Source organism: Diaphorina citri, unplaced genomic scaffold (genome assembly GCF_000475195.1).
Source record: "Diaphorina citri unplaced genomic scaffold, Diaci psyllid genome assembly version 1.1 scaffold44, whole genome shotgun sequence".
Classification (NCBI taxonomy): domain Eukaryota; kingdom Metazoa; phylum Arthropoda; class Insecta; order Hemiptera; family Psyllidae; genus Diaphorina; species Diaphorina citri.
In genome coordinates, this window is record NW_007377481.1 from 11,578 (window position 1) to 25,267 (window position 13,690).

The following is a 13,690-nucleotide window of genomic DNA, read 5'->3' on the forward strand; positions in this document are numbered from 1 at the left end:
TAAAATCCGCCCCGGGCGGGAATCGAACCCGCGGCCTAGCGCTTACAAGGCAGACGCGCTACCAACCAAGCTAACTAGGCTGGCAACGAGGATTTCGTGGAACTAATTCACTACTTAACTCTCCACTACAAAACCTACACCACATCCGATGGTCAAAATGTTTGTACCTTCCCACGTAGCTTTTGAAGTTCCAGCTCCCCATCTAATAACTTTATGTGGTCGCCACCACTGATGTCAGTTTGCTCTTGCAAGCTGAAAGCATACCTTGACAATGGAACTTTGCAATGCAATAGAAAAAAAACCAATGCCAGGTTTTTTATAATATATACAGGGTACTCCAAAATTGAATCGAATTTATTTTAAATTCAAATTTTCGTGAAAATCGAGAGAATACTTGACTTTCAATTTTCTTAAGTGATTCATCTGAGCGAATTTATGTAATTATTCGGGAGGGCTCCGAGTTTCATCCCGAAGGTAAAATCCGAGACCTGTTCCTGAGCTCGAAATATGTACGAAAAAGGTTTTATTATTATTATTATTATTATTATTATTATTATTATTAGGTGTATTAAACGAGAGCAAGCAAGTTGTTTTCTATAGGAAAACAGAACTAGCCGGATACGCATTCTCCCTGATCGTAAAAATATCAAATCTTCGGAACAACTAACATCTAAAATCGACTCGCGCCAGTGATGTCAACAAATGACCAAAAATGTCACACAAGACAACCAGTAACATCAACAAAGATAAGTAACTCCTGAAAGGCAGGTAAAAGCAGGCAAAAAAAGTAGGTCACATAAGAATCATAAGATACAAGTACCCAAGCTACGTACCTATCTAATTACAGAAGAGGAACAACCAATTCCTTATCAACACAGAACAGAAATGAGTAGCTGATATTAAACAAATAACCATTAACCACTACAACTGCTCTTGGCTCCAAAGATATTGATACAAAGTACAAACCAAACCAAATCTGACTCATACATAACAACCAAATCCTTACATTGGGTAACATCTGAGTCACATAAGTAATATATCAAGATATATTGATATAATATTTCTCATATTTCTATTTCTAGCTGATAAGTAGGTCTAAGTACCGAGTAGGTAATCATGGTTGTGTTACTCATTGATAAGGGTGATGGTCACACAAGATATAAGTACCTAACTACATACCCAAGTACCTAAGTACTACTGATAACCAAATAGGTACGTAAGTATTAAGTTCAGCGCCCCAGACCACAATATTAAGCCTCACTCGTGGGCTTTTTCAAGATAGGCAAATAAGGTACCTACCTAAGCAAGAAAAAAATCTCACCAAGTCCCCAAAATTCAGTGCCCTAGTTTTGTTTGTTTTTAATATTTTCAAAAGATTTCATGAAAATCAAACTGTCAGATATTGTGGAACAAAAACAAAGAAAAAATCTTGCCTAATCCAATAAATTGTTTGCTGAGCTACCGTTGTAAGCAGAGATAACTAACATGGAGTTGCACATCAGTTTGTTAGTCTACTTGGATTTCTAAAGTAAACATCCCACCGACACAAAGTGCCTACTAGTTTCGGGATTTAATTAGTTAGGCATCTACTTACTTAAGTACCTACTTATTTTGTAACCACTCCTACAGTAAGGAGGTAGGCAGGTAGGGACTTTATACACTAAACTCACTAAAGAGACCTTCACAGAGGCCCAGTTTTATCTCACCAGATCTGAAAAGTCAACAGATGTCAAAATAAGTAGGTAAGTGTATGTACCAAATAACAAAACGAGTCGGTAAATGCAATGCTGCAATGTTTCGTCATAGCCCCCTTTCCATTTAGACACATTAGACTCATGTGGTCTGTGTCGTAGTATGCATCCCATAGTACCCAAGTGCTGGGTCAACAGGGGAGCAGCAGAAATAACGAGATTTTTTTTTAAAGAGGTTTGACAGAGGGAACTGTAACTGCTATGGTCTTATCGTCTCGAAATCGAAGACAGAAGGCAGACAGGATAGGAGAAAGCCAGCCGTTCCGAGAACGAACATTATCCCATCAGAATTAAATCCACCCCGGGCGGGAATCGAACCCACGGTTTAGCGCTTACAAGCCAGACGGGCTACCAACCAAGTTAACTAGGCTGGCTCGACCCGTACAAAATAAGCACTATCCTCAACTCATACTAACCCCTTGTTTCCACACGGTTATGCAATTTGAAAACTTTTGCCTGAGTTTCTTGCCTGATAACATTGCACGAAGCCTATCCGGACATAAAATACACGGAGCAAGATAGACCAGTGTGTCTACACTACACGTAGGGGGAAAATTTCCCAAAATTGGACCTCAAGATTTTCTTTCTTTTAGAATTAAATTGATCCCAAGGGTAAGGATAACGTAGACCCTTGACAAATGGAGTGTGCATGAAGGCCTGTGATGTGTTCCAATCCACTCGACCCCAAATACCTATAGGTAGGTACCTTGTTATAACCTAGGATGTCTAATATAAACATATTTAATAATAATCATTCATGTTTAAAATTTAGAATTCCCTAAAATATCCAGAAAACAACAGAAAGAACTTACCTTCTTTATCGGACTCTTTCATTTGCTCCGCAGAATTGTGGACAGTCTCACTGCAAAGAAGAAGAAACCATTTATAAATTAGACAAGAATAGACCTTGTTTATCTAGCTGAGATAGGACTGGAAAGTCCCTTTACGTAGGTAAGCAAAGTCTTATACCTACATTTGATAAGTAATAGACTTTTTATTAGAAATTATAGCCAAAAACCTTGTTTATCCTGCTGGGATAGGACTGGAAAGTCCCCTTACTCCCGCAGCGCAGTCTAAGCAAAGTCTTATACCTACATTTGATAAGTAATAGACTTTTTATTAGAAATTAGCCAAGAACCTTGTTTATCCTGCTGGGATAGGACTGAAAAGTCCCTTTACCCCCGCAGTCTAACCAGGGTCTCATGTATTTTGGCAATTTAGGGGATAGGTAAATTTTTATTACTACAGTATAGCGAGCTATACTTTCTATTACTACAGTATAGCGAGCTATACTAGTAATGAAAGTATTGCAATCGGTCCAATTTTTTTAGTTTTTACACTCAGTATCTCAGTGATACATTAGGAACTGTTACATACAAGGTGCGATGGCCGCTGACCTAATCATGTTTGTTTTGTTTTTTTTTTTTTTTTTTTTTTTTTTTTTTTTTTTTTTTTTTTTTTTTTTTTTTTTTTTTTTTTTTTTTTTTTTTTTTTTTTTTGTTTGTTTGTTTGTTTGTTTTTTTTTTTTTACTGTTATTATTATTATTTTAAGGAAACAATAAATTGACTCACCGTTCATCGCCTCCATTGACTTCTCCACCGTCGGGCTTTTTCGGGGCGCTTCGTCCGTTTTCGTCACTCGTCGTCGAATCAGTTGGAAATTCGCCACCATCTGCTCTCCTATCGATGGCTTCTACAAGATTTGCTGGTGTGTTGTCATTGGCAGAACCATTGGGTAAAGGTTGTTTGTATTCTTCGTCAGTTTTGGTGATATTATCAAGGACACCTTCTTTGTCAGCAGACTTTTGAGATGATTCTTGGGGCAAATTCCCTTCTTTGGAAATTTTGGTTTTATTGTCAAGGACACCTTCATTGGCAGTAGCTTTTTGAGGCGAATTTCCTTCTTCGCAAGGTTTACTAGTGGTATGAAGGCTTCCATCATTGTCGGCAGATTTTTGAGTAGTTCCTTTCGTACCCGAATTGTTTCCTGAAGTTACATCACTGTTATCGATGCTTTCACCTTCATTGAGTTCGTTTGACAGAGTTTTTGTGGGTGTTCCAGTAGTTCCTTCAACTGGTTCGTTTGTTTGATTTGTTTTTGTAGGTGTTCCATTTTTACCCGCTCCAGCTCTGGTTTCGCTTCTCTCTGCCACTTCTCTTTTGGGTGATTTTGCCAAGTTTTTAGTTGGCGAGTGGGGACTGGTAAAGTATTCGACAACTTTTTGCTGCTCGATGATGGAGTTGAGCTTCTTCGACTTCTCTGGATTCGTCGACCGGATTTTGTCTTTGGGAACGAAGTCGATCAGTCGTGGGAGATGGTGTTCGTCATTCTCCACAATGGTTTCCAGAATGGAGTGGTCTTTGTAAGGAGAGGCGGGGTCCGCAGGGACTTTTTCCTGCGCTTTGATGACTTTGGGTAGCAGATTGTCTATGGGGATCTGCTCGACTGTTATGTACAGGTTTTGGTCCTCAATTGGTTCGCCTGATTCTTGGGACGATTTAGGTGTTTTTGACTCGCCTGGGGTGTCCTGAAGAGGTTCTCCGTTTGGAGCTGGAATCGATTTGGATGTTTTAGTTGTACTTTCGGTATCTACATGATCTTTTACGGTATCTTTTATGGAAACGGAAAGGTTTGGACTTTCCTTTTCGTTGTGGGAAGTTTTAGCATGTATTGGAATTTCTACTGTAGATTTTCCTCCATCTTCAATGGCGTTATTCTTCCCAGCGGGCTGTGGTTTGGCAGGCGCCTTTTGGTTGTCAGGACTAGCGTTTCCTATGGCACTTTTGGTCTCATCTTCTGCCACTTTCCCCGGTGGTGGCGGGGGTGGGGGCATTTTCTTCCCTGACTTGAACTTCAACTTTTGCATGTCCGTCCGAGGTAACGGTTTGGGGGATTGTACAGTCTGTCCTTTGACTTTGGGCACATCTTGACCGTTCTGGGGACGGTTGGGTTCGACTACATCGGCATTCCGGACGTTATTTTGTTCGTTTCTCTGAATGGTTTCTTTTCGGACTTCACTTTGTTCGTTTTTCTGAACGGTTTCTTCGACACTCTTCTTTAGGAAAGGACCGTAAAGTCCATCGCTCTCGGCCATTTGACCGGTTTCGATCGGCATTGTTTCAACACCGCCTTCCAGCGGTTCCAACACTTTGTCGAAATCGATCACCGTGTCAATGTTCGCATCAAGATCGAATTCGTACGAGTTCAACGATTTTATATCGGAATAGCTCGAGCTGGAAGTGAGCGATATCCGATCCGAAGAATGTAGCGAAAGCCGATCGATGGCGGTCGTGTGGCTGGATCCGGTATCGTCCGATTCCGATTCGAAAATATCGTTGTTGTCGAGGAATAGATTCGTGTAAAGTTCGGCTTCAGCAACGTCGGAATCGCTTCGGAATGGGACTGTTTGACCGGTTTTCACATTGTCGTTGATATCTAACAGATGTTTCCCATTTTGTATCGGGTGTTGAGCTTTGCCAACTTCGTTTCGTACTCTGACCAATCTTGCATCTTTATTCTTCGTTTCTTCGTGTTCAGTTTTGTCTAAAATGTCGATAATTTCGTCGATGTCCTGATCGCTGAGTTTCAAGTCGACCTCGTAGATTTCCGGGTTTGCTTCGCCATCAGTTATTTGATTCTCGTGATTATTCCCCATACTCTCCCTTCCATTTTGAAGATTTTGACTATTTTCAGTAGTGTTAGTCAAAGAGCGTGGTGAGGCTTTCGGGGAGGTTCGCCTCTTATCGGCCACACTCGGGTTGGAGGTTTTCTTCAGAAGTTTCCTCGGTGGTATCGGAGGCGGTGAAGAGTTTTCGCTTTTGGACGCGACGCCCACTTCTTCGGGAGGAGTCGGCTCTGTATCTTCATTGGTAACTTTTCCTGCGTTTGTTTTCGGTTGACCATCTCCAACTTCTCTCTTATTTTCGAGTCTTTCGATCTGTTGGACAGTGTTTACCCTTGCGTTCGTCATTCTACTTTCCGTCTGGTGGTCTACCACCGTTCTTCTATTTTCGATTTCGTTCACTGCGCGTGCGTTGACCGCTTGATCGTACGCCTCATCGATCACATCGTCGGGCGACCGCAAATGTCTCACGTACAGCTTGAGAACCACCGTCGACTCCTTCAGAAATTTGACGCAATCGATCCGCGTCAGGTCCCGAATCGGACGATTGTTGATGCGGACGATTTCATCTCCCGGGGTGAAATGTCCCCAGGGGGTGCGCGTCCGTGAGGCGGGACTGTCCTCCGCACAGGACTGGACGAAGAGGCGGTGGACCTTCTGGTTCGCCTGAAGGCCGCCTTCGAATTTTAGCCCAAACCCGAGCCGCTCTCCGGGGAGTCTGTAGACGAGGATTTCACGTTCGTGGAAGAGACTCCGTGCGTGGTCGGCTCGTTCGGTCATGTTCGGAAATTCTTTCGAGTAAATTTGTTTACTTTGGGTCTGGTCGGAATGGCATTCGTTCGAGTTCGCGTAAAGTCGGACGTTTCCGGTTGCAACGCTCCGGCTGTGGCCATTGGTAAACCCACCATTCTCATCGTTCGCTTTACGTTTCTCTTTATCAGTTCCAACGATAACGTTTCTGTTCACATCTGTTTCAACGGTTTCCTCGCCGTTGGTGCCCGTTGAGTTGTCAATCGTTCTCTGGGCAGAGTTGACGGTGAGCACCGTCACAAAGTTGTTGTTAGCGACGTCCACGGCGTCTTTCGTTTCTATGGCAACCACGGTGACGAACTCACCGGTGACGTTACTGTTGAAGTTGATGGTATTGGCGACTTCGTTGTGTTTGGCACTGTGCACCGTTTCGTCCCAGTCTAGAAATGTGCCGGAATCTTGGCTGGACTGTTTTTTATGTTTGATTTGGACGGCACCCCCGGATGGGCGGCTACTTACGTCCATGACTATTTTTTGAGACTATTTTCTCAGCAAATTGGCATGGTTTTTCAGTAATTGAACATGCTTGTCAGTTATTATTTTTTCAGAGAATGTCTTTTCAGTATTTGGACATGATCTTTCACTAATCAAACATCTTTTTTGAATATGTATTTCTTTCAATGAATGTATTTTCAGTATTTGTCCGTAGTTTTTCAACAACTGTACATCTTTTCGTAAGTTAATATTTCATTACTTGTGAATTGTTTTTAGTAAATCGACCCTGTTAGACGGAATGTCCTCATCACATTGTCACCCATATTTCTAGGATTTTTCAACTTCTCGATCTAGTCAGAGTATTGTTCTGCTGTCGAGAAGATTTGAAGGGATAGTGGCGAAGATGGGTGACATTCTTGACTGCAAGTCTTGAAAGTCAGGACAGAAGTTCAATCTGAAAACAGAAGAAAAAGAGATAGCCATTAGAATTTTAAAAGAAGCCATGAATAGACGAAATGAATACCTTGATAATGAACTTTCTTGATAATACGATGTATAACTATAACGGTAGTGGAAACTTTCAAATCATTGAGGAAGCTCTATAAATGAATTTTAATTCCATATGATTCGTAGAAGGAAAAGAGGAGAAAAAAAAGGAGTAGGTACCAAGGTACAATTTTGTTCTAAATATAGGTAGGTAGGTAATCTTATTAGGTTATGCACACCTGGCCGAGTGGTCAAGGGCACTGATTCTCAACCAGGAGGTGCAAGGTTTGAATCCCAGGCAGTTTGCCAGTTTTATTAGGTTGGAACGTTGGAGTAGTTTCGTGCTGAGCACATTGCATACTTGTATCAAGATACACGGCGTTCATACAAATCCAAATTGTGATACCTGTAATAATTTTATGATTGTTCTTTTTCTTCGGCTATCGCCTTTCCCGGGGTCGGCATTTTTCGTCTGCCTCTCAATCATCCCTGGGGTGATTACTTTGGGCTGCAGAGGTTTTCACAAAAACCAATGTATATCGATGAAGAGGGAGGGAGGGGGAGAGAGAGAGAGAGAGAGAGAGAGAGAGAGAGAGAGAGAGAGAGAGAGAGAGAGAGAGAGAGAGAGAGATGTCACTTGCCTTCGGCATGGTTAGGTAAAAGGAAAGGTAGGTAAACAGTTAGATATGTACAGTCATTAATTCCATGCAATATTGGTTTTACATTTACTGGCAAAATAGCAATGAATTTCTGGGTTCGATTAAAAAACCGAGTGACATAAGGTACCAGTTTGATTGGTTCCGTCATTATAAGGAAAGTTTTATTGACGATTTGATTGGTAAATATGAAGGTAGATATTTTATTGATAAATAATTAATTGATGATTGACTGATAAGTACCCAACTATTTATTACCTACGTAATCTCAAGTATGTACCTCGTATATTACCTTTGTAGCTTTACTCAGCCTTCAATTAACCTTTAATAGTAGATACCTCCTAATAACCTATTAATGTGAATAGGTAACTCAAAAATCTGGTGTGAAGATCACACGACTTTCCTTCTCCTATTGAATGATGCTTATTTGAGTGTTCTTTTACCCTAACTTTTATAAGATTATTGAAATATCGAAAATGATTGCAAAGGAGGCACTTAGTAATGCTGTGATATCCACAAAAGTTGTGAAAAAACTCTGCATTACCACAAAGAATTTGAGATTTGATTATACATAAGTCTTATAACTTTAGCCAACTGTACCAAGTTCATTTGAACACCTGGACATGAAGTAGGTATTGTCAGTCTTAAGGCCAGCCACTCACTATCAGGTAGACCTGACGTCAGGTCTACCTGATAGTTTTTGCTCATCAAGTATCAGGTAGTCCTGACAGACGACAGTTTCAGCCGTACCTGTCAGGTCTACCTGATAGTGTGTGTGCTCATCAGGTATCAGGTAGTCCTGACAGACGGACCGTTTCAGTCGTACCTGTCAGGTCTACCTGATAGTGTGTGATGCTCATCAGGTATCAGGTAGTCCTGACAGACGGACCGTTTCAGCCGTACCTGTCAGGTCTACCTGATAGTTTTTGCTCATCAAGTATCAGGTAGTCCTGACAGACAACTGTTTCAGCCGTACCTGTCAGATCTACCTGATAGTGTGTGTGCTCATCAGGTGTCCGGTATACCCTCTCAGGCTTGCTCAGTGGCGTAGCGTGGTCTAAATTCAAATGTAGGGCGTTGTAGGGCTCATGCACAGGTCTACCAAGTCCCATCACAGTACATGCCATTAATATTTATGGGCATTAGAGTGAACTTTTGAGTTGTATGGCCGCCATACACGCCATACATACACGCTACGCCACTGGTGTCTACCTGATAGTGAGTGGCTGGCCTAAGTAACCTGAGTACATACATACAGTCAGTTGCAACTTATCCACCACCGGAGTAAAAGGAAAGGACAATTTTATCCACCCGAAGGTCATCCACTGAGATATTTTTTTTTCCACTAAGAGTTTATCCTTCTTGGTTTTCCAACAACTAAGGATTAAGTAGAATGGAGCAGTTGCAAATGGGTAAAAATTATTAATAAATGGTCGATTCTTATGTAAAAAGTTGTGAAAAATCCAAATCTGAGGTCAAAACTCCGAAAAAGTAACTTTAAAAGGTCGAAAATTCAATTTTTAACCGCTGTGCCAATGAAAAAGTCCAAATATGAGGTCAAAACTCCGAAAAAGTAACTTTAAAAGGTCGAAAATTCAATTTTTAATTGCCGTTCTAATGAAAAAGTTCACGGATTTCGAACTTTAAAAGGTCGAAAATTCAATTTTTAATTGCCGTTCTAATGAAAAAGTTCAAAGAGTTGTGACGTCAGATTTCATAACTTTCAAAGGTCGAAAATTCAATTTTTAATTGCCGTTCTAATGAAAAAGTTCAAAGAGTTGTGACGTCAGATTTCACGTCCAAAATGCGCAGAAACGCTTGCACACAAATAACGAAGCGGGAGTCATGAATTATGACGTCATCGCCTGCGGGAGCGTTTGCCGTGACGTCAAACCTCACGATTTACCGGTATTTTTTAGATCGATTTATCTCGGTACTCGGTATCTAGAAGTCGTAGGAAGAAAAATTCCGTTGGTCCTCATTTTTCCTCCTCTATGACTTTGAAACATCACCCAAGTAAGCGCAACTGACCTATTGGGCCACGCTTTGAGAACGCCTGTCATTAACAATGGAGTCAATGGTAGACAGAACAGATCTCTGATGCGTCTGTTATTTGAATATGTACAAGTACATAGGTACTTTCTTTTCCGACTTTTGGAGACATACTATCTACTGTACTTGATCTCTATTTATAACAGAGAAGACACCCACCTTGAATCGTCCACAGATTCTAGAAAAAACTATTAGATTTTTACATTCCAGCTTTTCGTGTCCGATTCGCAAAAATGTCCTTCTGTCCGCAGCACAGGTGACAAAATCATGATATCGCCCCAAAAAACATTTCCTGTCTAAAAGAGAAGGTCAAGATGAACAAGATAGGTAGCTGGGTGTATCTTTTGAATGTAGGTATACCTATTTTGTTTTTGAAGCGACGATATTCAATTCAAACAGAGATTCGTACTTTCGTAGTGATTGTATATTCCATATAGGTACTATAGGTAGATATTAGATTATTGGTATTGTAAATCTATGTTTTATATATAAAGGAGTTGTGTGCCATTCTATCTGGCATCAGTAAGGTGTTCCATTCGTGTTGCTCATATGAGTGATTGCCTCTGGCAATACTCTCACATGATCATGGTGCCATAGAGCCATCGTATTCGAAATTGTGTTGGATTTGATTGTGATGAGGACTTTGTACATAGAATTCCATCTTATAGAAGGAGAAAAAAAAAGTAGAATAGAATATACCCTGTTTATACTGCCAGAATGAGACTGGAAAGTCCCTTTACCCCAGCAGCGCAGCAAAGTAAAAAAAAGGAATTTTTTAAATTGGGTTAAGCATATTTGAATGCTTTTGTCACAAATATCGTTCCCCGATTATTACACCTAGATAAATCTTATGATTTGACTTGGACTCGAACCACCAACATCCAGATCCAAAGTCCAACGCATTAACAACTGCACCACTGAGGTTGGTCCAGCGCAGCGAAGTAGAGGATGAAGATGATGAAGAAGAAGAAAAAGAAGAGGGAGGAGGAGGAAAAGAAGAAAAATCTGGTGTGAACATCACACGACTTTCCTTATCCTATTGAATGGTGCTGATTTGGGTGTTCTGTTGTTACAATTACAATATATCTAACCGTTTAGTCGGTATAGCTGAAAACCGCAAAAAGGGGTCGAAACCCGCCAAAAAGCGGTCAAAATGCCGCCAACCGCAGCACCTTTTTTAACCAAACGTTTTGTGTTGCATCCTTGTCACATTTGTGAGCTACATACCAAATTTCAAGTCTTTAGCTTATACTGTTCCCGAGATATTGTTAAATTACACCGAAAACCGCCAAAAAGCGGTAAAATGCCGCCAAGCGTTGCACCGGTCTTAACCAAAAGTTTCGTGTCGCATCCTTGTCACATTTGAAAGATTCATACCAAATTTCAAGTCTCTAGCTCTTACCGTTCTCGAGATATTTTGTTTACAGACAGACACACAGACACACACACGGACCAATGGCTGAAACTTCGTATTTAGGCTTTAGGGACCTCAAAACGTGTTTTGGCACTAAAAACTGACCATCGAAATTTTGACCCGATTACATTACTTTCCTTCCTATAGGATAAGGAAAGTAAAAAAAAGAAATGGAACTGAGTAATTTTTCTGCGATGGTCAATGGTCTCGGCAAGGGTCCATGGTCTATGGTCGCCGTTTTGGCCGCGCTGCACTAAGGCCAAATCGTCTTTTTTTAAGGAGGTTTGAGGGAACTGTAACTGCTACGGTCTAATCATCTGGAAAACTAGTCGGTGGCCTAACGTCAAAAAAGACGAAGAGGGAGCAGAAAATGAAGATTAAAAAATCCTCGAACTTTAGAATCCAGATTATCCAGCTAGACAGCTAGACTATTAATTTCTAGTTTGCCCAAGTACCTATTTTGCCTCTGTGCACCACAGAGAGACCTGGCGGCTAAAATTCTTTCCAAGATAGAGAACCAGGCAGAGCATACAGGTTGTGTGTATGATTGGTAAATTTCATATACATACAGGATGTTCCATTAAACCATGATCATCTCTATAGATTAAAGGAAAAAGGTTGTTAAGGAATGATCGAAGGTCTCATCATCCTAAAATCGAAGAGGGTACGAGAACAGTATAAGGGAATGTTCCGAGAACGAACTTTATCTGTATGAGATAAATTCCCCCCCCCCCTGAGGGAATCAAATCCACGCGTCCTAGCGCTTACAGACGCGCTGCCTTCCAAGCTAACTAGGCTGGCTGACTGGCTGGCTGTTTTGAAGGCAAAATTAAGTGATTGAAGCTTGAATCAATCTTTAAACCACGTTTGATCAAATTTTTGGCCGTCTAGGACTCGTAAGTTTAAGGTCACCCTGTAGGTTTGGGTACACTCTACCCTCTGCAATTCTGTATACAATTCAAAATTTCACTGGTAGATAGACACCCTGTATATAACTTTATAAATATAGGGGGGAGTTCGTATCTATGTATGGCAGAACTTTTACTTGCACAGGAGACACCCTGTATATAACTTTATAAATATAGGGGGGAGTTCGTATCTATGTATGACAGAACTTTTACTTGCACAGGAGCCACCCTGTATATAACTTTATGAATATAGGGGGGAGTTCGTATCTATGTATGGCAGAACTTTTACTTGCATCCAAGTGAGCGTAGAGGCAACACTGTCTCCCTGACCTGGAGTTTGAGATGTGATCTGACAACAGTGTCGGAGGGTCTGTGAGTCTGTGTCGTAGCTTGTCCATTCCGTAGTATGTCCCTCGTCAGATTATTATTATTATTATTATTATTATTATTTTTACTAATTCAGCTAATTCTTTCTTTCTTTCACAAGCACATTAAACATAGAGCTGAATCCTCCTCGTCCAAAACTTTTCAGCTGAAGTTCGTGTTGAATTTCCAATCTAACTATGGGCGCCCCACGGATTTCTTCGTAGCTCCACCACTGGAGCCCCATTAGTCTTGAACTTTAAGTCGAGAACCATCAGCACCAGAATCCCCCCGCGGAGTCTTGATTCGATGCCAGGCCGAGCAACAACTTTCTATGTGGTTAACTTGAAACTTGATAGAGAGCCCCATTAGATACTCACTGATCTTTCTACCAATCTGCATAGTTTTACATATACTCAGGTGTGCACTGAGAAATTGGTGATAGGGTGCCACCACTCCACTAGTTAGGGTGGAAGAACTCTATCATTGGGTTACTTCCCCTTATTTATAGGCTGTGGGAATGCTAATATGTTATATGTATAGTGCCATGTCGAGTTTCCCGATATAGAGTTCAATAGAAGAGTTCCGGAACCCAGTCACTCGATTGGGGTTCTACCAATCTACATAGTTTTACATACTCAGATGTGCGTATATCTGCACATATCACGCGTATCCCGGCTGCGCTGGGGGACTTTAATAGGAAGGATAACAGCCTGAATTTCCCCAAAGAAATAGCAAACGGTTGAGCGGGAAGGGCATCCACCCGTAAAATTTGTAGCCAAAACCAAATGTCAGCCCAAAGCAATCACCCTAGTTAGGGCTGATTGGAGAGGCTGAAACAGACCCCGTCTGTACACGGGAAAAGGCGCAGAAGAAGAAGAAGAAGGAGAAGAAGAAGAAGAAGAAGAAGAAGAAGGAGGAGAAGAAGAAGAAGAAGAAGAAGAAGAAGAAGAAGAAGAAGAAGAAGAACTTTTCAATGTCGCAATTGGTCTGTATTGGGAAATCAGTTGAGGATTACCTTTTTTGGGAACAGGGGTAATTAAGGTTTCTTTAAGATATTCAGGAAAAATAGAAGTTGACAGACAAAGATTAAAAAGATATAGAAGTGGACTAGTGAGAGATGGAGCACAGTCTTTAATAACAGATACTGGAATTTTGTCAGATCCTGGACCTTTGTTCTTTTTCAGTTGTT

The 13,690-nt window shown here is 41.1% G+C and overlaps 1 protein-coding gene across 1 annotated transcript; it reads right to left on the minus strand.

Annotated features, from left to right (window-relative positions):
• Nucleotides 1-2,519: 2,519 nt before the first annotated feature.
• LOC103514513 lies at nt 2,520-7,070 on the minus strand. Its single transcript, XM_017446322.2, has 2 exons — nt 3,324-7,070; nt 2,520-2,613 (listed from the first exon to the last, which is right to left on the minus strand). Exons 1-2 carry the CDS (start codon nt 6,647-6,649, stop codon nt 2,520-2,522), a joined length of 3,420 nt encoding a protein of 1,139 aa, XP_017301811.1. The 5' UTR covers nt 6,650-7,070.
• Between the last annotated feature and the right edge of the window lie 6,620 nt (nt 7,071-13,690).

Coding starts and splice junctions, on each gene's coding strand:
- LOC103514513 (XM_017446322.2), bottom strand. CDS start 6,649: ATGGACGTAAGTAGCCGCCCATCCGGGGGTGCCGTCCAAATCAAACAT. Junction 2,614..3,323: donor GTCAATGGAGGCGATGAACG/GTGAGTCAATTT, acceptor TCTTCTTTGCAG/TGAGACTGTCCACAATTCTG.